This window comes from Acinonyx jubatus, chromosome A2, assembly GCF_027475565.1.
Source record: "Acinonyx jubatus isolate Ajub_Pintada_27869175 chromosome A2, VMU_Ajub_asm_v1.0, whole genome shotgun sequence".
Classification (NCBI taxonomy): Eukaryota; Metazoa; Chordata; class Mammalia; order Carnivora; family Felidae; genus Acinonyx; species Acinonyx jubatus.
The window spans coordinates 158,696,153-158,721,838 of NC_069383.1; the positions used below are offsets into that span (position 1 = coordinate 158,696,153).

At 41.5% G+C, this 25,686-nt stretch overlaps 3 protein-coding genes across 3 annotated transcripts; 2 read left to right on the plus strand and 1 right to left on the minus strand.

Moving 5' to 3' along the window:
* The first annotated feature begins 6,471 nt into the window (after positions 1-6,471).
* LOC106979036 (putative gustatory receptor clone PTE01) lies at positions 6,472-7,688 on the plus strand. Its single transcript, XM_015076795.3, has one exon. The coding sequence runs from the start codon at positions 6,600-6,602 to the stop codon at positions 7,686-7,688; it is 1,089 nt and encodes a 362-aa protein (XP_014932281.3). The 5' UTR covers positions 6,472-6,599.
* A 7,806-nt stretch (positions 7,689-15,494) lies between these two features.
* Positions 15,495-17,692, plus strand: LOC106979001 (olfactory receptor 7E24-like). Its single transcript, XM_015076761.2, has one exon. The coding sequence runs from the start codon at positions 15,495-15,497 to the stop codon at positions 16,482-16,484; it is 990 nt and encodes a 329-aa protein (XP_014932247.1). The 3' UTR covers positions 16,485-17,692.
* Positions 17,693-24,292: 6,600 nt separating this feature from the next.
* LOC106979002 (olfactory receptor 7D4-like) lies at positions 24,293-25,264 on the minus strand. The gene has a single exon (XM_053219943.1). The coding sequence runs from the start codon at positions 25,223-25,225 to the stop codon at positions 24,293-24,295; it is 933 nt and encodes a 310-aa protein (XP_053075918.1). The 5' UTR covers positions 25,226-25,264.
* Between the last annotated feature and the right edge of the window lie 422 nt (positions 25,265-25,686).

Below are 25,686 nucleotides of genomic sequence, written 5' to 3' on the forward strand. Positions count from 1 at the left end.
GCCAGGGTTGCTTCTTCACCACCTTGGATTAATTGATTTTTCTTTGCATCAGTTAATGATAAGCCATTCTCTGAGTTACTCATCCAGAGTCCTCTGAACCAGGAGAACCACATGATAGGCTGTGGCAGGTTGTGAGGGACCAATATTTTCACACAATTTATTTTGTCACCCAGAAAAAAACCAACAGGCCATTTATTTAAAAATTTTTTTTTTTTTACATTTACTTATTTTTGAGAGACAGAGAGAGAGCACAAGTGGGGAAGGGGCAGAGAGAGAAGGAGACACAGAATCTGAAGCAGGCTCCAGGCTCTGAGCTGTCAGCACAGAGCCTGACGCGGGGCTTGAACTCACAAACTTCGAGGTCATGACCTGAGCTGAAGTCGGACGCTTAACCGACTGAGCCACCCAGGCGCCCCTCAACAGGCCATTTATTTAAATGTTAGGATTTGTGAACACAAAGTAATGTAAAGAAAATACATTCAAGGGCAAATGAATTCTTCTCAATGTGCAGAAATCAGAAACTACTGTGGGCGTTTGTTAAATTTGAGCACAGAACGGCTCAGCTTGGTGTGATGTCAATGGAGGTAGACATCTACCTTGGATCTTCTACCCTGGTAGTAGAAGAGAAACTATATTAGCTTCATGTCCTGAAGCAACATGGTAGGGTCTGCAGAAATACCAAATCAGTGGCCATTTCTCCTCACATGTCAGATCTTTGGCAGAGGAATTTTGTTGAGAGTCTTTTGGTGTTATGGGTTGTGGGCTGTGTTGGGAAGCAGAGAGACATCTTCAGAGTCTTGTGGTGTTTAAGACCAATGTCCTGAAAAAGGGTGAGACCTGCATGGTGGGTAGATTGTCATATGTTCCCAAAGACCTCCACCTCCTGGATTTATACCAAAGTGGAGACTTATCCCCTTAAGTGTGTCCTGGGCCTAGTGACTTGCTTCCAACCAACACAACATGGCAACACTGATGGGATGTCACTTCTGAGATTGGGGTACAAAAAGACTCTGGCTTTCAACTTCCTGTCTGTAGTTTCCTTGTCACCGGCCTGCTTATCCTGATGGAAGCCAGCTGCTATGTTGCTTCCCCATGAAAGACCCATGTGGCAGAGAACTGAAGAATACCTCTGGCCAACAGCCCACAGGGAGTCCATCCTTCCAACAGCTATGTGAGTGCGCTTGGAAATAGGTCTTCTCCCAGTCAAACTTTGAGGGGACTGTAACTCCAGCTGGCACACTCATTGCAGTCTTGTTAGATACTCTTGTTTATTTAAGAGAAGTAGCAAGTTATAAATAAACATATAAAAATTAATAGTACTTAATGTGCCAACATACATCAAAGAAACAGAAAAATTGGAACTTGGGCTGTCATTTAAATAAGGGAACAAAACCCCCTAAAAACGGGAAAAAGGAAGTTCCTCTTAGGAACATAAATTTTAACTTAGAAGATGGAAATAGCCTCTGATTCTTGTTGTAGAAAACCAAATTCTCCCTAATTTACATGACTGACATAATCGATTTGTAGATATCAAAGTCAAAAAGCCATACATTAAATTGAAAAAAAAAAAGAGTCTGTATTTTATATTAAGATCCTTGAAATTAGAAGTCAGAAAGAAAGTGTACAGACAGATGAGCTTTCTCCAGAGAGAAAGAAGGGCCTAGACCCTTCTAACTACAGTCACTTTTCTCATTTTATTCTTCTGTTATTAGGAAGTCCTCAGAGAGTGGGATAGCATGGACCAATTTTTCTAATTATGAGCTCTGTGCATTGAGCTCTCAAGGTCATACAGGAGTAAATAATTAGCCAGTGCCTCCAGCCTTTCTGGATGGCAATTCCGTTAGGATTCATACTGTGTCTTCTCCTCCAAGAGTCATCATCTGCAGAACAAGATTCATGCCTGAGGCTGTCTTCCTGCCAGTCCTGAGCACAAAACCTCAGCCATCATTACTTACCAGGCAGGAGGGGAGGATGGATCCAAACTCCTATGTCATGACCCGGCAGAGGTATAGCACAGACCAGTGAGTGTCCAGGAAGATGGTGGATGGAAGAGGGACTGTTGGGAACTGTTTCCTCCTCAGCAAGACAAGCTGGGGCTGGCCAGATGGGAGGACAGCCATATGCAAAGTTTCAGCTCAGAGGCCTATGAAGTTGATGTTCTTTTTCCTGTTGGGAATTTCAGAATCTCATTCAGAATTCTGCTCTCCTCCAACACCATTTCTAGCTTCCATATGCCACACTCACATGAGAGCAAGAAATGGATGTCTCCAAATTGTTCCCTAAGCACTCCAAAAGGATCATGAATGTGATGATGGTAATCATGATGGTGATGAGGAGAGTAGCCATTCTACAACACTTTATTGAGAGTGTCCATGTGCCAGGCTCTGAACTTTGTGCTATGCAGCTTTTTATTTTCATGTACATAATCCTTCCCAAAACACAGGTGCACAATTGAGGAAAAGAGCACAGCATTCTTATTTATTTTCACCAAGTCATGGGGTCAAAAGGGGTGAAGTCAGGTTTGGATCTGAATATCAAGACTCTATTCACAAGGCACAGGGTGTGGGCAATGTCTTTCCGTACAATTTAGTTTCATGTGGCTTGTGAGCCCTTGAAATGTGAGTGGTCCAAATTGACATGTTCTGCCCATACAAGATACCAGATTTTGAAGATGTTCAAAAAAGAATGTAAAATATCTCAATGTTGTTTATTGGTGAAATTATATTTTTTGACATAGTTGGTGAAGTAAAATATTCAAACAAACAAACAAACAAACAAACAAACAAAAACCAACCGATATCTCAACCTGCCTTTCCTTTTTCTTTCTAGGTCACTCCAGGCAGAATGTCAGCAGGAAACAACTGAGACTCATTCATTCCTCAGCACCTACACTGTGGTTAGCACAGTGTATGTGTATGTATATGTATTATGTATATTATATATACATATAATATATATAATATTGATTACCCTTTGTTAGTTCACAGGAAGACAATGTAATCAATATGGCTTCCATACACTAGAGGCTTTCCCGTCTAAGTTTTCTTTTCTTCCAGGGATGTCCTGTATGACAAATGAATGAGATTCAGTGGTTTCCTCCAAGCACTCTTCCAGAGTGACAAATCAAATTAACCAAACCCTGAGGAAGGGGCCATGGGAACCCCTCGTTTGTAGCCAAATCAGACAGAAATTGGCCAGAACATGACGGACATACTACTCACGACTGGCATCTGAAGTGGGGTGGGAGCAGTCTTGTGAGACTGAGCCCTTATCCTCTGGGATCTGACACTCCAGGCAGATAGTGTCAGAACTGAGTTAAACTGTAGGACATTCAGCTCTTGTAGAGAATTGCTTAGTGTGGGGGGAAAGTATTCTGTGTAAAATAATGGAGGATTGGAGGAGGTGAAAAAGTGTGTGGGTTTTTCCTATACAGTGCCAAAGACTTAATTCAATTTTAGTTTACTACTCATAGGGTCAGAGTGTTCATGCCCATTGTGGGATCTTTGAGGGCAAGGCAATAGTTTTAATGGTGAAGGTGAAGCATACATGTTTTTTCACTGTTCTTATGTTCAAGAACCTCCTCCCTAAGATTCTAGAGGGTACGTTGTTTAAATTTAATGGGATCCCAAGAAATGACTGTAACCTGAACCCCTGTATTGATTGAGAACATGAAGTTTGCCAACTGGTGCATTTCAGCAGATATTAAAGTTAATTCAGAACCTGTGTGAAGAGATGCAAAGCCAATCAGCACCTTTTTATTTTTTGTTCTATAAAGTATTTTAGTACATTTCAGATTTCTAATTGGATCAAATTGTATACCTGTTCTATTTTTTGTCTCCTTCCCCATATGCAAGTTTCTTTCTTTCTCTTCTTTTTTTTTTCTCTTTATTTTTAAACACTGTATATATTTCAAAGGAGGTCCTCTCCATCCTGCTCATATTTGTAAATTTCTTTCTCCAGAGAGCCTCAAGCCAGGATCTTTATGTTGAGGGGCCTCTTCCATGATGATGATTGTTTTATAGGGTTTATATACCCCATGCCTAAGCCAGGTCTACACTAACCTCTTTACTGTGCTACAGGGATACTATGGATGTTTCTCCCTATAACCCTGAGGGTCTGGATCTTTGTTGTGACAAAGGCATGGGCAACAGGGACAGCAGAGGTATTGAAAGGTCCCAGCCTGTTTTTAGGGGTGCAGACCTCATATGACACACAATGACTGCTTTTCTTCTCCTTCTCCTTCCTTCCTCTCCCCTCTCCCCTTCTTCCTTTATTTCCCTCCCTCTGTCTCTCTTTCCCTCTCTATCTCTCCAATGACACTTCCATGTGCAACCACCCAATGGACCTAGATCTTGCACAGGGTGTACTCTTTCCCTTGAGCACCCATAGAGGCCAATGCTGGTTTGAAACACACAACAGTCAGGGTAAGAGCCTTTCCTCAACCCTAGTGTCAGCCACAGCTTCATTCTAAGACATGGATAGGTTTGGGCCAAGACACAAGACCCAGGGCCACATTAAGAAAAGACCCAATCCTGGGGCACCTGGGTGATTCAGTCAGTTGAGCGTCCATCCGACTTAGGCTCAGGTCATGATTTTGTGCTTGGTGAGTTCGAGCCCCACATCAGGTTCACTGTTGTCAGCCTGTCAGCACAGAGCATGCTTCAGATCCTCTGTCCCCCTCTCTCTACCCCTCCCCCACTTGTGCTAGCTCCCCTCACAAAGATAAATGTTAAAAGAAAAAGACCCCATCCCATACTCTTGTCTCTAACAACCAAGTGATTATTGACACTTCTATAGTGTGTCAAATTAGGTCATTTGGATCTATAAGAAAGGATTGGAAGGGCTCAAGAAATGCATCACAGTGCAGCACAGTCCAGAGTGCATGCTTGCCATGAGGCAGCAGAGCCAGTGAGCAAGCCAGACCAAGAGAAGAAAGACCTCGTCTGGTGGTGGTCACTGCCTCATGCCCTAGTCACTGCATCAATAGGACACTGCAGAAATAGGATTGACTCCTATTCAAAATTTGGCTTGGATGTTGAGGCTGATAATGCCACACATACAAGAGGTTATAAAACATTTTATTCTTCATAAAGATCTCCTTTTAGGGAAAGCATAGCAGGCTTTCTAAACTGGTCTGAAATGGCACAAGATGGTATATATATATACACACACACATACATACACACACACACACACACATACACAATGGAGTATTACTCGGCAATCAAAAAGAATGAAACCTTGCCATTTGCAACTACGTGGATGGAACTGGAGGGTATTATGCTAAGTGAAATTAGTCAGAGAAAGACAAAAATCACATGACTTTACTCATATGAGGACTTTAAGAGACAAAACAGGTGGACATAAGGGAAGGGAAATAAAAATAATCTAAAAACAGGGAGGGGGACAAAACAGAAGAGACTCATAAATATGGAGAACAAACTGAGGGTTACTAGAGGGGTGGTGGGAGGGGGGATGGGCTAAATGGGTCAGGGGCACTAAGGAATCTACTCCTGAAATCACTGTTGCACTATATGCTAACTAATTTGGATGTAAATAAAAAAAAATGAAATGGTACAAAAGTTCAAGGAAAGTGATTGGCTTCGATTTTGTGTTGTGGCTATGGTGTGAGTTCAGAGAGAGAGAATTCCTGCCTATGTGCTTGTGAGGTTTGAATGTTTCACTGTCTCCAAAGGAGGGAGAACCCAGGGTGACTGGCTTGCTTTTTTTGTTGTTTGTTTTTTGAGATAAATTGACATATAACATATTAGGGTCAAGTATACAACATAATGATTCAAAATTTATACATATTACAAAATGATCACTATGGTCTAGTTAGCTTCCATCACATACATAGTTCCAGTTTTTTGGGGGGAGAGAGAGAGAAGGAAAGAGAGAGCAGGCAGGCAGGCAAGGGAGGGTCAGAGGGAGAGAAAGGATCTTAAGCAGGCTCTATACTCAATGCAGAGCTGGATGCAGAGCTTGATCCCATGACTCTGGGATCATGACCTGAGCCGAAATTAAGGGTTGGGTGCTCAGCCAATTGTGCCACTCAGGTGCCCTGCAAATTTTTTTTTTCTTGTAATGAGAACTTTTAAGATCTACTCTTAACAGCTTTCAAATATGAAACACGATATTATTAACTATAGTTAACATGCTGTACATCACATCCTTAGAACTCACTTATAACTGGAGGACCCGGGTTTTTTTTATCAGCTAGCCCAGGTGTTGGGCAGATGGGGTAAAGAGAGCCTTAACCACCGTTTGCAGTCAAATATCACCACAAAAAATGGAGTCAGACACTTTATTACATAGTTCTTTAGGGTGTTTGTAATTTCTCTGCATTTAGATGAAATAAAGTACTTTTGACTGCTAATTAGTGCCCTTAGATTAGAACAATCTTTTAAGGGAGAATGACATTTCTTATTCCTTTTGTTTCCTTTAAGGAGGGTACTGATATGTTAGTGTGTTTATGGAATTTTAAATCTGTAAGTATCCTTGGCATCTCTAATTTCTTTAGCTCCATCTTTCCAAAGTGGGTGCACATAGAAACAGGTGAATGGAGCAAAAGACAATGAGAAAAGAGTTGTAGGAAGAATATGTTGTCACAGCTGAGAAATGTTGCTAAATTTCCCTCAAGTGTGAATACTTTATTTGTGAATTGCATGCATCCAAAGTATAGCCACACTGATGGATTCCTGTATACTTGTTTCTGTTATGTAAACTCTCATTTATTTTCCAAAAGCTGTCTCTGCTCTGTGGAACCAGATAATCTAACAGATGTGTTGGAGTTCCTCCTCCTGGGGTTCTCAGATGATCCAGAATGGCAGCCTCTAACCTTCAGCCTGTTCCTGTCCATGTATGTGGTCACCATGCTAGGGAATCTGCTCATCATCCTGGCTGTCAGCTCTGACTCCCACCTCCACACTCCCATGTACGTCTTCCTTTCCATCCTTTCCATGGCTGACATCGGTTTCACATCTACCACAGTCCCGAAGGTGATTTTGGACATTCAAACTCATAACCGAGTGATCTCCCATGCGGGCTGCCTGATTCAGTTGTCTTTTTTTTATCTTTTTGGCTGTTTGGACAGTGTACTGTTAACCATGATGGCCTATGATCGATTTGTAGCTATTTGCTATCCTCTGTACTACCCAGTCATCGTGAACCCCCGCCTCTGTCGCCTGCTGATTCTGGTGTCTTTTTTGATCAGCCTTCTGGACTCTCAGCTGCAATGCCTCGTTGTGTCACAACTTACCTTCTGTACAAACGTGGAAATTCCCCATTTCTTCTGTGACCCTCCTCAACTCCTCAAGCTTTCCTGTAATGATACTTCCACCAATAAAATATTCATGTATTTTATTGGTGCCATCTTTGGTGGTATTCCAGTCTCAGGGATCCTTTTCTCTTATACACGAATTCTTTCCTCCGTTCTGAGAGTCCCATCAACAGGTGGGAAGTACAAAGCCTTTTCCACCTGTGGCTCTCACCTGTCAGTTGTTTGCTTATTTTATGGAACAGGTCTTGGGGTGTACCTGGGATCGACTGTCTCACATTCTCCCAGGAAGGATGCAGTGGCCTCCATGATGTATGCTGTGGTTGCTCCCATGCTGAATCCCTTCATCTACAGCCTGAGGAACAGGGACATCAAGAGGGCATTGCAGAGGCTCCTTAACAGAACAGCCTAGTCTTAATACTTGGGCTTTTTTGTGTGTGTGTGCCTATTGATCAGAAATGATTGCAAAACCAAACATATGGAATTGGCAAGCGTGCCTCTTTGGCCACATTTTTTGTAGGTTGTGGTTTCCATTCCTCTTGATTTGTCATTTCTAAATATTGCTTATCTTGGCACCCTTTTGATGGAATTATGGGAGTATTCCAGGACGCTATGTATCCCAATATCACTGCACAATTGAATCTCTTTATACCTATGGAATCTTCTGATTTGTCACCTATGACCCGAGCTTCCTGTAGAAATTCACAACTCCCTTTTCAAATAAATACACAATTCTCAGCCATTTTCACCATAATGTCTATTATCCATAAAAGTTTGGCTTTGGTCAAATCTATTTATCCATGTTGTGTGAGAGAATGTATGTCACTGGTCCGTAATCTTGGCTTCCTATTTGGAGTATCTGATAAGCCTTTTAAAATCCTCATACTATGGAGTGCCTGGTTGACTCAATCAGAAGAGTGAGCAACTCTTGATCTTGAGGTTGTAAGTTCGAGCCTCACATTGGGTGTAGAGATTACCTAAAACTAAAATCTTGGGGCCCCTAGGTGGCTCAGTCCGTTGAGTCCAACTCATGATTTTGGCTCAGGTAGTGTTCTCAGGTTTCATGAGATTGAGCACTGCACTGGGCTCTATGCTGACAGAAAGGAGCCTGCTTGGGATTCTCTCTCTCTCTCTCTCTCTCTCTCTCTCTCTCTCTCTCTCTCTCTCTCAAAAATAAATAAATAAACTGTAAAAAATCTTTAAAAATATCCTCATGCCTGAGTCCCACCATTATAGATTAAGATTCAATTGGACTGGAGAGTGAAAAGAATGTGAAGAGTTTTTTTCTTTTTCTTTTTTAACAGCTCCCCAGGTGGGGCTAATGTGCAGCTAATTTGGAGGCCTATGGGATTTTGTCAGACCTTGCATTCAAAGTTGATCTACATGTGTTGGGTCCTTCACTGTTCATGGCCAGATCCTGGACATCTCCAAGTGATCAGAGCTTGTAAAGGAGGAGATATGAGCTTTCCATGGCTCATATCCAATAGAGGAGACATGAGTTTTCCATAGCCGTAACCAATATGCTTTTTTCCTTCATATGCCTGGTAATATTTTTTTACATGTCTTCTTCCTCCATACTCTACAGCTGGTTAACTGTGCTGAATAGCTGAATATTATGCTTTTGTTCTCTGCTCCAGACTTACCCTTCTCTACGTTAAGTTGTGATGCTGTGGTAGGGGCTAGGGACCTTTCAACCACTGCTCTAATTTTCCATCTGTCCTTTCTTTAAGTTCTTCCAGTAATGGTGATCAATGTCACATGCACTAATCCCCAATCTTTTCCCCATACTTCCTAGCCCATGCTGTTATCACTACATCCTGTGGCTACTGCTCTGTTGCCATGTTTTTCCTTTTGTGTCTTTCACTGTTCAATAAGTATTTAATCATAACTACATTAAATTACCTTCATTACAATAACTAGTGCAGGTTTTTCTTGATTGAAGTCTGGTAAATCGTAATGTGGGGAATAAAAGCTACATTGTGAAATGCGATGGGAAGAATGCAAGTGGGTGAGGATGAAAAGGTGAGTGTAATGATGTGTCTTGGTCAAGGGTATACAACTGAGGTTTCAAGTAGTGGTGATATTTCCAGTGGTTTTGATTGTGCCTGTAGGTTGTAAATCACCTAAGTCTTTGTGGATAAATGTAACTGTATCTTCATTGTCATTACTCAAGGATAGCAAAGGTCCATGTCCTCAGCAAAGGGCAGATCTTCCCTTTCACTAGTAACCACCTTATTAGGATTCCATTTTGTCACCATGCTTCCTTCTCTTCTATCATGACCAATCTGTCTTCGGGTTCTTCTCTCTTCTGCTACACTCCCAGGAACCCATGTTCATATCAATCTTTCCTTTACAAGTGGTACAGATAGTTTCTGAGGTAGAAATTTGGGGGCTTTCTGAAAAGCTTTCTGATAACTGCTTTCATTTGCTCTGCCTCTACACTAAGCCAATGGCCTACCAGCTTCACTGGCAATGAACCTAGCATTGGATTAGCTCTTCCTGCTACAAAGTGACTACAGTTTAATACTAAATTTTCCTGTTGTTCAAGCATTATAAAACATCTCAGTATGCACACTTCCTTCTCCAACCCTTCTCTATATTCCTGTCATTTGGTTCTTTGGACACTCTAAAATTTTCTTCTGCCATTTATGCACACACAAGCATGATTAGCACACTTTCTTTCATATCCAATTTAATTTGGCAATTATTGAGGTTTTCTTTGTATCAGTAAATGAGAAATCAATCTCTGAGCTCATCTTCCAGTCAAGCCTTGAGAGGACTACATCCCTGGCCCACATTTTGAATGTAAAGATCTCTCAGAGCCCCTGAAGTATTTAAGCAAACTATCAAGTCACCAGATAAATATGTAAAAATAAACAGTTGTCTAATGTAATAATCTATATGGCTAGATGGTAAATTTAGAACCTGGACAGTCATTCAAAACAGCAAAAACCAGACATCTCCAATGTGTAAAATTCCAAACCCCAAACCAGGTCTATAGAAAGAAAAATAGAAAGTTCTCCTTAGAGACATAGATTTTCAGTGAGAAAATACAAATACTATCAGATTCTTGGTCTAGAAGACCTAATTATCTCTAAACTATGATTAAGTCAATGGCTTCACAGATATAAAAGTCAAAAGGTGCTTTCTCTGGTTGGAAAAAAATGTGTCTGAATTTTATGATTAGATATGTAACTTGGAAGTCAGAAGTGAGGAGTAGAGGTCAGCTTCTTCCTGAGAAGAGGAAGGGTCTTGACACCCCGTCCCCAACCCCCTGCAACCTCAGTACATTCACTTTTTTCCTTTTCCTCTTCCATTAGTAATAGAATGTCCTTAGAGATTGAGAGAACATGGACCAATTTGGCTAATTATGTGCCATGTGCTTTGAGCCCTCAAGGTGAAACAGCTGTAAACAATCAGCCCGTGCTTTCCAGCCCTTTAGTGGCCAGTTCCAGTTAAGTGGGCTCCATACATGTCTCTCCTCCTCCCAGAGTTGTCTGCTCCAGAAGACCCGTAGCTGCATCTGTGTTCCTGCCAGTCCTGGAAACAAAGCCTCTGTCCTCATCCAGTTCCAGGTAGGGGAGTGGCAGTGGGATCTGCATTCCTCAGACCTGCTCCAGCAGAGACACAGCACAGTCCAGGAGGAGTAAGTGCAGTGGGAGAGACTGAAGGCAGAAGGGACTGGATGAGCATTGTTTCCTCCTCATCAAGACAACTAGAGCAGTTGGAATAGCCAGACATGAGGGGACCAAAATGGAAAGATTCAACTCACAGCCCTATAAAGACCTACTGTTATTGGTTTTGGTGCGGATCCAAGAACTCTTATTTAGATTTCTATTTTTGCCCCCATGTTATTTCTGTCTCCCGTGGGCATCTTCCCCATCAGAGCAGGAAATTGGTCCTTCTTAACTGCCCACAAGTCCTGCAAATGATCATGAAGGTGATGATGATGGTGATGATGGCAATGATGACAGTAACCAGAATGTTACAAACTTTTACCTTGGGACTCTGAGTTTCAGGCACTGAGTTAAGTTTTCTATGTAGCTCGCTACCTTTTATCTGCATGACCACTCCCAACAGACAACAACATGCATTATCATCATTTCAGAGATAAGGAGAGGAGCACAGCATTTTCTTTCACTTCCTGATTTTATTTATTTTTTGTGTCCAACCCACTTTTATTTTTAAGACTTAATTTAAATTCCAGTTAGTGATCATAGTTAACATAATATTAGTTTTAGGTGTACTGTATAATGATTCCACAATTTCATATGTCACCTAATGCTCATCATGACAAGTGCTCTCCTTAATGCCCAAGACCCATTTCACTCATCCCCCCAACCACCTCCCTTCTAGTTTTTTCTCTATAGTTAAGAGTCTGTTTCTTGGCTTGCCTCTCTCTCTTCTTTCCCCTTTCCTTGTTTGTTTTGTTTCTTGAATTCCACACAGGAGTGAAAGCTTATTGTATTTGTCTTTCTCTCACTGACTTATGTCACTTAGCATAATACTCTCTAGCTCCATCCATGTTGTTGCAAATGGCAAGATTTCATTCTTTTTTATGGCTGAGAAATATATATATATATATATATATATATATATATATATCACGACTTTTTTATCCATTCATCAATTGATGGACACTTGGGCTGTTTCTATAACTATTATTGTAGATAATAATGCCATAGCTATCAGAGTGCATGTATCCCTCTGAATTAGTATTTTTATATTCTTTGGGTAAATATCTAGTAATGCAGTTGCTGGATCATAGGGTAGTTCTATATTTAATTTTTTGAGGAGCCTCCATAGTATTTTCCAGAATGGCTACACCAGCAGTGAAGAGTGTTCTCCTTTCTCCACATCCTTTCCAACACCTGGTGTTTCCTGTGTTGCTAGTTTTAGCCATTCTGACAGGTGTTGAGTGGTATCTCATGGTGGTTTTGATTTGTATTTCCCTGAAGATGAGTGATGTTGAGCATCTTCTCACGTGTCTGTATGTCTTCTTTGGAAAGATTGTTTCTTTGCTATGCATAAAGTTTTTAAGTTTTACCAGGTCCTGGAATAGATAGGGATGAAGTCATGTTTAGAGGCAGACAGTGAGACTCTGTTCACAGGGCAGCTAGACTGTATTCACTCCTGCTTATCCAACCTGCCTGTCTTTTTCCTGTTACTCCAGGAAGAGACTCCTGCTCTCTGTGCTCTTTCCTTTGGGGGTTCATGGTAGAAGACACCAGAGAGCAGTGGTGCCACCAGCTGCATCAACTATAGAAAAGATAGTTGAGATGAAGGTAGAGATCATATAAACAGTCCGTTCATGGGGCACCTGGATGTCTCGGTCAGCGAAGCGTCAGACTCTGGCTCAGGTCATGATCTCAGGACTCATGAGTTTGAGCCCCGCATTGGGCTCTGGGCTAACAGCTCAGAGCCTGGAGCCTGCTTCAAATTCTGTGTCTCCGTCTCTATATTTTTTCCCCACTCACACTCTGTCTTCCGCTCTGAAAAATACATAAACATTAAAAAAAAAAAAAAGAAGAACTCATGACAGTTCAGAGAAGCTCTCTCTTGCCCCTTCTCCTGGATTTTGCTTCACACTCCACTTTCTCCTCCATTTTTGTAATTTAGGCCCTCTTGATCTCTAAGGGGATAGAGTCAGTATGTGAGATCCCATTCTTAAGAAATAAAGAGTTCAGGGGTGCCTGAGTGGCTAAGTCGGTTGAGCTCTGACTCTTGATTTTCGCTCAGGTCATGATCCCAGAATAGTGGGATTGAGCCCCACATTGGGCTCAACACTGGGCATGCAGCCTGCTTTGGATTCTCTCTCTCCATTTTTCTGTCCCTCTCCCCTGCATGCTTCTCTCTCTCTCCAAAAAACAAACAAACAAACAAACAAACAAACAACAACAACAAAACAGAAAGAAACAGTTCAAAGGTATATCTTAGCGATTTTGGAAAAGACCTCTGGACTTCTTCTTAAACGCTCTGAAGTTCACAGAAACAGGGACCCACCATTGAATTTTGAATCTTATCTGCCCTACTTTTTTATCTGTATGGGACTGGGCAAGCTCTTAATATCTTTGATCTGGTTTATACAACTGCACTGAGTAAGAATTAACATGAGCACTGTACATGTGACTAAATATGTGATGAATGCATATAGTAAGGGCAAGGTAAATTTTAGGTATTATTAATATTGTTTTTACTGTCATTCTCAAGGCTAAGCACCATCTATCCAATTAAATATCCTGTGATTGGAAGTTTTGGGTTTCCTGAGATCCTGAGAGAACATTTTTTGTTGTTGTTGTTGTTCTTATGCAGGTAGGTACTGAGTGTTTGGAGGGAAACAACTGAATCACATTCATTTCTGATTTCCCAGAGTCTATACTTTGCTTGGCACAGAGTAGGTGACAAGGACAACAGTGATCTCTGTTCAATATTGAATAGACCCTACATTGGTTCTCAGAAACAGAGCATAGACAATATGGCTTCAATGCTCTCTCTGTGTGCTTCTCTTCCTTCCAGTACAAACCTCTGTTAGGTGCCACATGGGTACTGTTCTCCCCATTTCTAGGTGGTACCTAGAGGGATACCAGCACGGAGAGGTTGAGAGCTTGCAAATACTCCAGATTTAGTATGTGACAGATGTGAGACTCAAAGTCCTGATTCCCATCCCAAGACTCGGTGCACTCCACCAGTGTGGAATGATTTCTTCAATTTCACACATGCTTTTGTCCCAGATGAGAAAACAGAAAGAGGACGACCAATTCCTTCTCTTGAGATTTTGTGACTTTGTCTGTGAATCAGGGAAATGGGCCAAGTGGTTTACAGGGGCCTTTACTGTATGAATATTATAGATCATAGGATTTTTTTTTATGAGGAGTAATGCATTTGGCAGCCTATTTTGGAGATCTGTGATTTGGAAATATTATTCCCTAGACAAAAATAGAATTTTCATGTGGATCTACTATGAAAGAGCATGGCAACACAGACTTCAGGCATCTTTCCAATTCTATACCTTGACAATAAAAGCATGAAGTTGCTTTTGTCTACCTTTTCTATTAGGAAAATAAATATAGATAATTAATAGTACAATTGTACATGTATTGATTTTTACAATTCTTCACCTTTCTGCTTATATGGTATAGAAATTCTTGTATAATATGGAAGTGTGCAGAAGAATTTTATTAGGAATATTATAATAAGAAATGGAAAAATAAAATAAAGTCATCCATCAGGTAATACTAAGTATCATTTGAAGTGCTTGAAATAGATGTGTGTACTTCACAGAGACACTTAAAACACATTATTGTGGTAAGTGAGAATGAAGAAAGCAATGTGAGCATTATTATAGTATTAAGTAAGGTTTCTTTTAAACTTTGTTTTTGAGAGGGAGAGATAGAGCACAGGTCGGGGAGCGGTAGAGAGAGAGGGAGACACAAAATCTGAAGCAGGCTCCGGGCTCTAAGCTGTCCGCACAGAGCCTGATGCGGGGCTCGAACTCACAAACCATGAGATCATGACCTGAGCCGAAGTCAGACACTCGATCGACTGAGCCACCCAGGCGCCCCAGTATTAAGTAAGTTCTTAAGAAAACTGTTCATGAATACATCAGTACTAATATTATGGAAACACTGAAAGGAAAATATACTGCCACATTCGTGACAGTGTTTGCCTTTGGGCAGCTGAAGTGAAGAGGGCAGTGGGATCATGCAGGGATAGCAAGAAAACTCAACTTTTCCTGGCCACAAATATGAGTTCCAAAGCAAGTATAACTAAATATTTCTCTTCTTAAAGTTTATTTATTTATTTTGAGAGAGAGAAAGAAAGTACAAGCAAGGGAGAGGCAGAGTGAGAGGGAGAGAGAGAAGCCCAAGCAGGCTCTATGCTGTCAGTACAGAGCCTGATGAGGGGCTTGAACCCACAAACCATGAGATCATAACCTGAGCTGAACTCATGAGTCAGATGCTTAACCAACTGAGCCACCCAGGCGCCCCTAAATATTTCTATGTTTATATATTTAGATGCTTGTCTAACATTCTTTGGCTCAATGTCTTCATGATGGGTATATGTAGAAACAGGTAAATTGCCAAGACACCAATCAGGAAAGAGTTCTAAGAAGAGTTTACAATTGAGAAATGTTGCTGAAGGTAACAGGAGGTAGGATCCTCAAGTGTGAATGCTTTACTTGTGAATTGCTTGCATCAAAATATTCACACTTAGCTGGATGTCTCTACACTTGTTTTGTTTATTCAACACTCTCTTCTTTTTCAAGAGGTGTCCCATCTTCATGGAACCACAGAATCTAACTGGTGTCTCAGAATTCTTCCTCATGGGACTCTCAGATGACCTGGAACTACAGCCCCTTCTCTTTGGGCTGTTCCTGTCCATGTACCTGGTCACTGTGCTGGGGAACCTGCTCATCATCCTGGCTGTCAGCTCTGACCCCCACCTCTACACACCCATGTACTTCTTCCTTTCCAACCTGTCCTTGGCTGACATTGGTTTCAGCACCACTACGATCCCCAAGATGCTGTTGAACATTCAAACACACAGTAGATCTATCACCTATGCAGACTGCCTAACTCAGGTGTCCTTTTTTTTCCTATTTGGATGTTTGGACAATCTACTGGCTGTGATGGCATATGACCGGTTTGTGGCCATTTGTCACCCCCTGCACTACCCAGTCATCATGAACCCATGCCTCTGTGGCTTTTTGGTCCTCGTGTCATTTTTCAGCAGCCTTTTGGACTCTCAGATTCACTGTTTGATGGTGTCACAACTTACCTTCTGCACAAGTGTGGAAATTCATCATTTCTTTTGTGATGCACCTCAACTTCTCCACCTTGCCTGTTCTGATACCTCCATCAATACCATACTAATATATTTCATGGGGGCCATTTTTGGTGGCATTCCACTCTCAGGGATCCTTTGCTCTTATACTCGAATTGTTTCCTCCATTCTGAGACTCCCATCAACAGGCGGGAAGTACAAAGCCTTTTCTACCTGTGGCTCTCACCTATCAGTTGTTTGCTTGTTTTACGGAACAGGTCTTGGGGTATACCTCAGTTCATCTGTCTCCCCCTACCCTAGGAAGGGTGCAGTGGCCTCGGTGATGTACACTGTGGTCACCCCAATGCTGAACCCCTTCATCTACAGCCTGAGAAACAAGGATATCAAGAGAGCACTGTGGGGGATTATCAGCAGGACAGACTAATCTCAGCATGTGTCTTATCCTTTTCGGTTCATTGCACTGCAAAATGCAGCAAATCAAACATGCACAAGACATTCTGGATGTGCAGTCACATGGTATAGGTACCTATATGGATCTCTGGTTTTTGCTTACACAATTTTTCCTCTTAGCATAGCTCTAATGGAATTGGGAGATTATTTTGGGCTCTCCATTTAAATTATAACCTCTGCAGAATTATGTATATATCCATATATCCCTCTCACTTTCCTTTTGCATTACCCAGGACTCTTGGTCATGAGCAGTCTTGTTTCTATCAATGCAAAATAATCATAAATCTCTCTTGTTATTTATTGTTTCTATACTTTTCCTGAGATTCCTCCCCCGGCCCCATCCACCCACCAGTTTGATGGGAGGTTCTAAACCCTACCTTAAGGACCAAGATGTCTGATACATTTTGGCACCTTAATGCTCTTAGTCAGATTTTTGAGCGAGTAGGATGACTAATTTCTTTTTGAAATTGAAATGGGACGCTATTAATACTGAGTTTGAGTCAACAGTTATCAAGTTTCCTGGGACTTCTCTAGGAACATTGGGATGTATGGTTCCCAAGGAATAGATGGGAGAGGAACTACCAGAACAAAGGTGATTCCCAATTTTCCTGATAATTCTCCTTCCCATTCCATCTAACTTCTCCCCAGTCATATTACATAACGTGACTCAAAGGGGCAAATATTGTATACTTCCATTTATATAAGGTGCATAAAGTAGTTGAATCCATAGAGACAGAAAGTAGAATGGTGGGAGCTGGGGTCTGGAGGAGCGAGAGACAGGGAGGTAGTGTTTAGTAGGTTCAGAATTTCAGTTTGGGAAGATAGCAAAGTTCTAGAGTTGGATGGTGGTGATGACTGCACAACAGTGTGAATGTACTTCATGCCACTGTACTGAAAACTGCTTAAGATGGTAAATTTTATGTTCTTTTACCACAATTAAAAAAAAGATCTTGTGTCAGGAATAAGGGACATGTTGCTTCAAATGTTGGGTGTCACTCAGCCCTCAGCAATCAACCTCTGTAGGGATCTACTTCAGCAAGCTCATGCCTCCTTCTTGGGGCAGCCCACATCCGATGACTGACTGATTAGATGTGGGGGTGCAAACATTTGGTCCCTTTGCCCTAATTCCAGAAAACTCTAAGAGATCATCTTAGCTCCAGAACTCCGTGCTGGTTGTTGGAGATTTTTTTAAAAAATTTTTTTCAACGTTTATTTATTTTTGGGACAGAGAGAGACAGAGCATGAACGGGGGAGGGGCAGAGAGAGAGGGAGACACAGAATCAGAAACAGGCTCCAGGCTCTGAGCCATCAGCCCAGAGCCCGACACGGGGCTCGAACTCACGGACCGTGAGATCGTGACCTGGCTGAAGTCGGACGCTTAACCGACTGCGCCACCCAGGCGCCCCATGGTTGTTGGAGATTTTTGATGGGCTTCATCTTGGCTTGACTTTTTCCAGTTTCCTTCCTTGCTGCAAAGAATTTGCCAAACCACAAGATTGTCCTCATCTCTGACACCAGATGCAAGTCCAGGAGCCCCTAGGTCCACTCTCACATCAGACCAGTTGGATACAAATTTGGGAACTTTTTCACATTCGTTACTTTGCTAGAATGATTCCAACCGAGAGGACTGCCTCAGATGCACCAGAATGACTCACAGAGCTCAAGAAGCAGTGTGCTTATGATTGCAGTTTGCTTATAGGAAAGAGACACAAGTTAGAGTCAGCCAAAGAAGGGCACATGGAGGTGCCCATATGCGAAGCTTCTTGTTGTTCTCTTCCCTTGGAGTCCAGACCCATTACCTCCTCCTGGTGACAATATGTGTGACAATACTCAAAGACCATTTCCAATCAGGTAGCTCACCTGAGCTCCATTGTCCAGAATTTTTATTGAGGCTTCATTATATAGACATGAGTAGTTGAATTATGGCCTATCAGGTTGAACCCAATTTCCAACCTCCCTCCTTATATTGGCCTGATATCCCTTTGCCCAACACTCCAACCCTTTAATCACATGGCTGGTCTTTTTGGCAAGGCCAGTTCCCATCCTAAGTCATTTCATTAGCATAAACTATCAGGTGTGGTCCTTCATGAATAACCTGGGGTCTTTCACGAATAACCAATCACTTCTATCATTAGGGAATTTTCAAGCATTTAAAGGTTACCTCCCAGGAGCTGGGACAAAGGCCATCTCTCTTTAGGTGAAGCCAAATTCTTTACTACACATATGCCCTTCCACAGATGTTGATTCTAGGAACATTGCTTGGTAAACATCCTGTGTGCTAATCATTGTCTCAGAGTCGGCTTCAGAAGGAACTCAATATGGGACACCTTGTTACTAATAAAATGTATTTGAGAACATTTTATTTTATTTTTTTAAAGTTTATTTACTTATTTTGAGAGGGGGAAGGTGCAGAGAGAGAGGGGGAGGGAGAAATCCCAAGTGGGCTCTGCATGGTCAGCTGGGAGCCCAAGATAGAGCTCGACACTGGGCTCACATGAACTCACAAACTGTGAGATCATGACCTGAGCCGAGATCAAGAGTTGGTTGCTTAACCGACTGAGCCACCCAGGTGCTCCTTGAAAAAATTTTAAAGGCAGTTCTGAAGTAGTTGAAATATTCTTTGAATTACAAACCTAACGCTCGGCTCATGAAAAGGAAAATTCAAGGGCAAAAGATGAAGAATGGGGGCATTCATTCATTCAATGCTCCCTGGGGGCAGCAGGGAGGTCACCATTGAAATTTTTAATGACTCTGGAAACCCAAACGCAGAGATATTTGATAGAAAAGGAGTGTAGAGTTTGAGATAATAAGGTAACGTACATATCCCCATGTGTGTTACACTTTTAAAAAGTTTATTTTAAAACATTAAACCCTTGGTGTAAATAAAATATGCATTAAAAATGACAATTTTGGCTGCTGCTGCTGCTATTGTAATCCTCAAATTTCTGGACTCAGTGGTCCAACCGTAAACACTTCCCCCCTACCCATCCCCTTATTTTGTGACAAGTTTTACCATGGCCCCACAGATTCCTCTGTTCATTGGATTTTGAAAGCATTGCTCATGGGGATGACCTCAGTGTTCAACACTGAGGCTATTCCTGCCCTTCTCGGAAGAGGAGTTTTCTGATGAATTAAGAAACATTCCAACACTCGTCCATTAGTGGAAGTTGCTTTAACTGCATGTTGGCAGACATACTAGTAAGTCTCTTCTTGTTTCCACTGCCAAAATTCACTAGCATCTCGCATCTAGCACATACAATATAGCTGTTCAGATTTTCAAGTGAGAGACCTACTCCTCCCTTTCAAATCACTCAGACCCCCCCAAATTTTGTCATTTTAGGTCTTTGTTTTATTTGTCTTCATATCAAAGCAATTAAATGATCTGTATAGCACTGTTTTAGTGATATGATTTGCTTTTCCCCTTCTTCCAAAACAATTCGTGGTCACATTGTATTATTGCTCTTATAAGAGTGCCCTAATTGGGTGCGCAATAGTCACTTTCTCCCTGTGGACATGGCAGCCAGATTGATTTTTTAGGTGTAGTCAAAACTTGTGACTTCTCTGCTTAAAACCTTCTAGTCACTTTCTGTTACTCTTTGAGTACAATTCAAACCCCTTGCCATGGTCTATAACACCCTTCAGTTAGTCTCTCCTATCCCTTTCCAAGTCCTTCATTGGTCCCTGGACCAGCACCACCAGCTTCACCTGGGAAACTACAAATGCCAACTTTCATACCCTCTCCAGACCTGCTAAATCAGAACCTCTACAGCTGGAACCCAGCCATCTGTATTTTAACAAGCCCACCAGGTGATTCTATTGCACACTAAGTGTGAGAACCATTTGCCTAGACATATTGGATATCTTTTTTATTTTATTTTATTTTATTTTTTTAATTTACATCCAGATTAGTTAGCATATAGTGCAACAGTGATTTCAGGAGTAGATTCCTTAGTGCCCCTGACCCATTTAGCCCACACCCTCTCCCATACCCCCTCCAGTAACCCTCTGTTTGTTCTCCATATTTATGAGTCTTTTATGTTTTATCCCCCTCCCCTTGTTTATACTATTTTTGTTTCCCTTCCTTTATGTTCACCTGTTTTGTCTCTTAAAGTCCTCATAGGAGTGAAGTCGTATGATATTTGTCTTTCTCTGACTGACTAATTTCACTTAGCATAATACCCTCCAGTTCCATCCACGTAGTTGCAAATGGCAAGATTTCATTCTTTTTGATTGCCGAGTAATACTCCATTGTGTGTGTGTGTGTGTGTGTGTGTGTGTGTGTGTGTGTGTGTGTGTATGCCAAATCTTCTTTATCCATTCATTCATCAATGGGCATTTGGGCTCTTTCCATACTTTGGCTATTGTTGATAGTGCTGCTATAAACATCGGGGTGCATGTGTCCCTTCAAAACAGCACACTTGTATCCCTTGGATAAATGCCTAGTAGTGCAACTTCTGGGTCATAGGGTATTTCTATTTTTAATGTTTTGAGGAACCTCCATACTGTTTTCCAGAGCGGCTGCACCAGCTTGCATTCCCAGACATATTGGATATCTTATATTTCTTTTTTTAATTAAAAAAATGTTTTAATGTTTATTTATTTTTTTTTTTGAAACATACAAGACAGAGCAGGAGCAGGGGAGGAGCAGAGAGAGAGGGAGACACAGAATCTGAAGCAGGCTCTGAACCATCAGCACAGAGCCCAACACGGGGCTCAAAGCCACAAACCGTGAGATTATGACTAGAGTCAAAGTTGGGCCCTCAACTGACTAAGCCACCCAGGCACCCCTCTTATTTTTCTTTAAACAGACTATATTCTTTCAGTCTTTAGACCATTACACTTAATTCTCTCTGCCTAAAATTTTCTTCCCCTTTCTTACTCAATTTTCCACTTAAATATCGAAACTTAAAGATGATTTCTCTCTCTGGGGTACCTGGATGGCTCAGTCAGTTAAGTGAAGAACTCTTGATCGGCTTAAGTCATTTTCTCACAGTTCTTGGGTTGGAGGCCCACATCAGGCTCCATGCTGACGGTGAGGAGCCTGCTTGGGATTCTCTCTCTCCCTCTCTGCACCTCCCATGCTTGCTCTCTCTCTCTCTCTCTCTCTCTCTCTCTCTCTCTCTCTCTCTCTCTCAAAGTAAGTAATATAAACTTAAAAAAAAAGATGCCTTCTCTTACACCCATCTAAATTCTCCTGATGTTCTCTCCATCAGGTTAGTCTCTATTCATCTTTTACTACCATTACCTTCTGAGTGAGTTCACATGTGTTGAGTGTCATGGACAGTCTTTGTTCCAGACTACCTCAGATATTTTGTTCCAAATGAAACTGATGCATCAAGAAAGTGGGTTTTGCTCCTCTTCCAGTCTGAAGTCCTTTGTGAGATGCAATATTATTTGCTTAAACAGGCAAGACACTGGGCAATTTCATCAAAAGAGTACTTTGATAGAAATTTGTTAGGAATTTCTAGAGACTTTCTAGAGAAAGTTGTTCATTGTGTGTCCAAATAAAATTGCATTGGACATAGTCAAACAGGTAAAGAAGACCTTATTCAAGACTATTACAGTAAGGGATAGAGATTGAACTCAACTCCACAGAACAAAAGACAGGAGGATTTTATTTTTTATTTTTATTTATTTATTTATTTATTTTTTAATATATGAAATTTATTGTCAAATTGGTTTCCATACAACACCCAGTGCTCATCCCAAAAGGTGCCCTCCTCAATACCCATCACCCACCCTCCCCTCCCTCCCACCCCCCATCAACCTCAGTTTGTTCTAAGTTTTTAACAGTCTCTTATGCTTTGGCTCTCTCCCACTATAACCTCTTTTTTTTTTTTTCTTCCCCTCCCCCATGGGTTTCTCTTAAGTTTCTCAGGATCCACATAAGAGGGAAACCATATGCTATCTAAGACAGGAGGATTTTAAAAGCTGGGGTGAGCTTATGGAAAAGGGGTGGAAGATATTGGGGGGAGGTTGGTTGATGTGGCTAGTCTATCTGTGTTTGCTAATTGCTGCTTATTGAACTTAAGTGCCTACCCTCCTATGCAAAGAGGTTGGGAGATAAAGGTGCTAACATTATTGACGATTATATTTCAAAGGGATGGCTCCCAGGTCTTTAAGGAAGACATCCTGGGTTGTAAAATTGATGACAAAGGGGTGGTCAGGCCCTTGCAGTCAGGAAGAAACATGTTTTAACTTTAGTCAAGCTGCAGGGAATGTTAAGGCAGTCTTAATCAATTAATATCCAAAATTTCTACTCTTGTTCCAAACTTGTAATTCTTGAGTGTTTCAATATGGTTCAGTTAGCTAACCTCCATACCTGGACAGAAGTTCTAAACTACATTCACAAATATCTTGAGTTCTAAACTTAAATGGCAATAGTCTTAACCATGGGTGATTGAACAACAAATCCAGAATGGTGACTGGGATCCATGAGCCACAGAGACCTGTGGTGGTGGTAACAGATCATAGATGAGCAGACATAAAGAATATCAGTTGACTTAGATAACCCAAAATATAAAAAGCAAGTCTGCAATTATCAGATGTCGGCTACCACAATTGAATATCCTGATTCTTTCCCCAGTTTCTAGATGAAATCTGTTTTTAGACACAAAGCCTAAAAGAAATTAAGGGGGAGGTGGGTCCCCCTTTTGGAAATCCATAAATAGTTTTTCAAAATGGTGTTATCCCTTGAAGACTCCACTTGATGGAAAGTAGATTCTGTCAGACTCCTTCCATCCTGGAGTGGTCAGCAACTCATCTTTATCAGGACGGATATTTTTGTGTTTATGTTTGCCTTTCCTGTTGCAGTGCCTTGGCAAACACCACCTTCCCAAGACTTAACACATTATCCAATTGCTTTATGGTGAAGAAGATATGAAAACAAACATTTATCAGAAGATCCACTGGTCCTAACATACTCTACTTCAGCTGAAGCTGCCCAGAATCACATACCTAGAGAGCAGTGATTCTGTGATTCTGTCCTTACTCTCCTGAATTGTAATCCAGTAATTGACATCATTCTTAAAGACATGTTTCCTTTCACACAGATTTTATCACTGTGTGTGCTCCTGTGTTGGGCCCTTCGTAAATTCACCTGCACAACAAGGCAACTAAACCAAATGATGTATCAGAGCCTGGTCAATTCTGATACTCTGGACCCAGAAGTTTTTCTACATTTAGTGATATATTTTTATAGCTTATTTTGGAAGTGCACTCAATAAACATTTGGAGAAACGTTCAACCTTGCTAATAGCCAAATAATTAATCCATCAGTGAATATTCTGTTTGGACACATAATGTGATCAGAAACTCTGAGATCCTGGATTTATGCTCTATTAGGGCAAAGATTTTTTTCTGTGTTTTTTTTCCTTCAGTGCTGTTTTCCAGACATCTCTTGCAGCCAAGCACACCAAAGGTGCTTAGTTAATAAGAACTAACAATGGTTATTGATAAAATGCACTACTTTTCATAATCCTCATGCAACTGTTCTGAACTGGTAGTAGCATAAGTGGCCGCAGGACTGGAAATCCAAGGGGAGGTGCAGTAACAGGAAAGTGAAAGGAGGGGACGCAGAGGGTAGAACTGAGGATAACAGAGTAGTCAACATAAGAGGTTAAAGTACCCAGAAAAAGTACTCGCAAGGCAGCTCTGGGCAACCTCACTTACTTATGGGGGACGGGTGAGAAGCACAACTCAGTGTGATTAGGGGGTAGGATTTCTTTAACAGCCAACTGCTGCTACCACTGTCAGCTCAAAAACCCAGGACTAGTGTTCCCATCACTGAACATAGAGTGTTATCCTGAGAACTTTTTGTAAAGCCCTCTTGATGTCCCTGTTCCGTAGGCTGTAGATGAAGGGATTCAGCATTGGGGTGACCACGGTGTACATCAATGAGGCAATCATGCCCCTCCAGGAAGATGCATCAGAACTGAGATACACACCAAGCCCTGTCCCATAGAACAAAGAAACCACAGACAAGTGAGATGCACAGGTGGAAAATGTCTTATACTTCCCATTAGCTGATGGGATTCTCAGGATTGAGGAGGCAATTCGGCTATAGGAGAAAAGGATCCCTGAGAAGGGAACAATGCCAAGAAAGCTAGTTACAATATATAGTAGGATGTGATTGGCCAATGTGTCTGAGCAGGCAAGCATGAGGGCCTGAGCAAGTTCACAGTAAAAGTGCGGAATTATCCAGTTGGTGCAGAAGGACAGCCGCAACATTAAGAGACTCTGGATCAGGGAGTATGACAAGCTGATGAACCAGGACACAAGAACCAGGAGGCCACAGAGCCACGGGTTCATGATGACTGTGTAGTGCAAGGGGTGACAGATGGCTACAAACCGGTCATAGGCCATCACAGTGAGGAGAAAAGTGTCCATACCTCCAAAAACCATGAAAAAATACATCTGGGCGATGCAGCCTGCATAGGTGATGGATTTGCTCTGTGTTTGGATGTTCACCAGCATCTTAGGGACGGTGGTAGAGGTGAAGCAGATGTCAGCAAAGGACAAGTTGGAGAGGAAGAAGTACATGGGGGTGTGGAGGTAAGAGTCAGAGCTGACAGCCAGGATGATGAGCAGATTCCCAAGCACGGTGACTAGGTACATGGACAGGAATAGCCCAAATAGAATGGGTTGATGCTCTGAGTCTTGGGAAAATCCCAGGAGTAAAAATTCTGAAACACTCGTTTGATTTCTTGGTTCCATATTGTCAACACATCAGCTAGATGATTGAAGAAGGGAATGCACATGAAATAGACACTAGACAAACTCTAGAGTCTCCTTTTTTATTTCTTGAAATGAAGCATTGGGCATAAAAGCCTTAACATTACAGAATTTAGACATCCTATATTCTGTTTTATGTGCAACATTTAATAATGTTGATCAATCCCTGTCCATTGGCCTTTGGGGCCTTCATTTATCCTCTTTATTTAGAATCACCAAATCTAAAAAGTTAAGAACAACTTTGGACATTAGCCATAACATGATCCAAACTCATTCTAACACAAATGAGCAACATGAGGTCTGGTGAACCGCAGTAACTTAATGTGGATTATCTGCCTTGTGTGGGACTCAAAAAAGGGTCAGATAACTATGTCTCAGAGGTGAGAAAATTTGAGGGTATCTCACGTGTCTGGACAGACTATTGCAGGATGAGTAGAATGTAG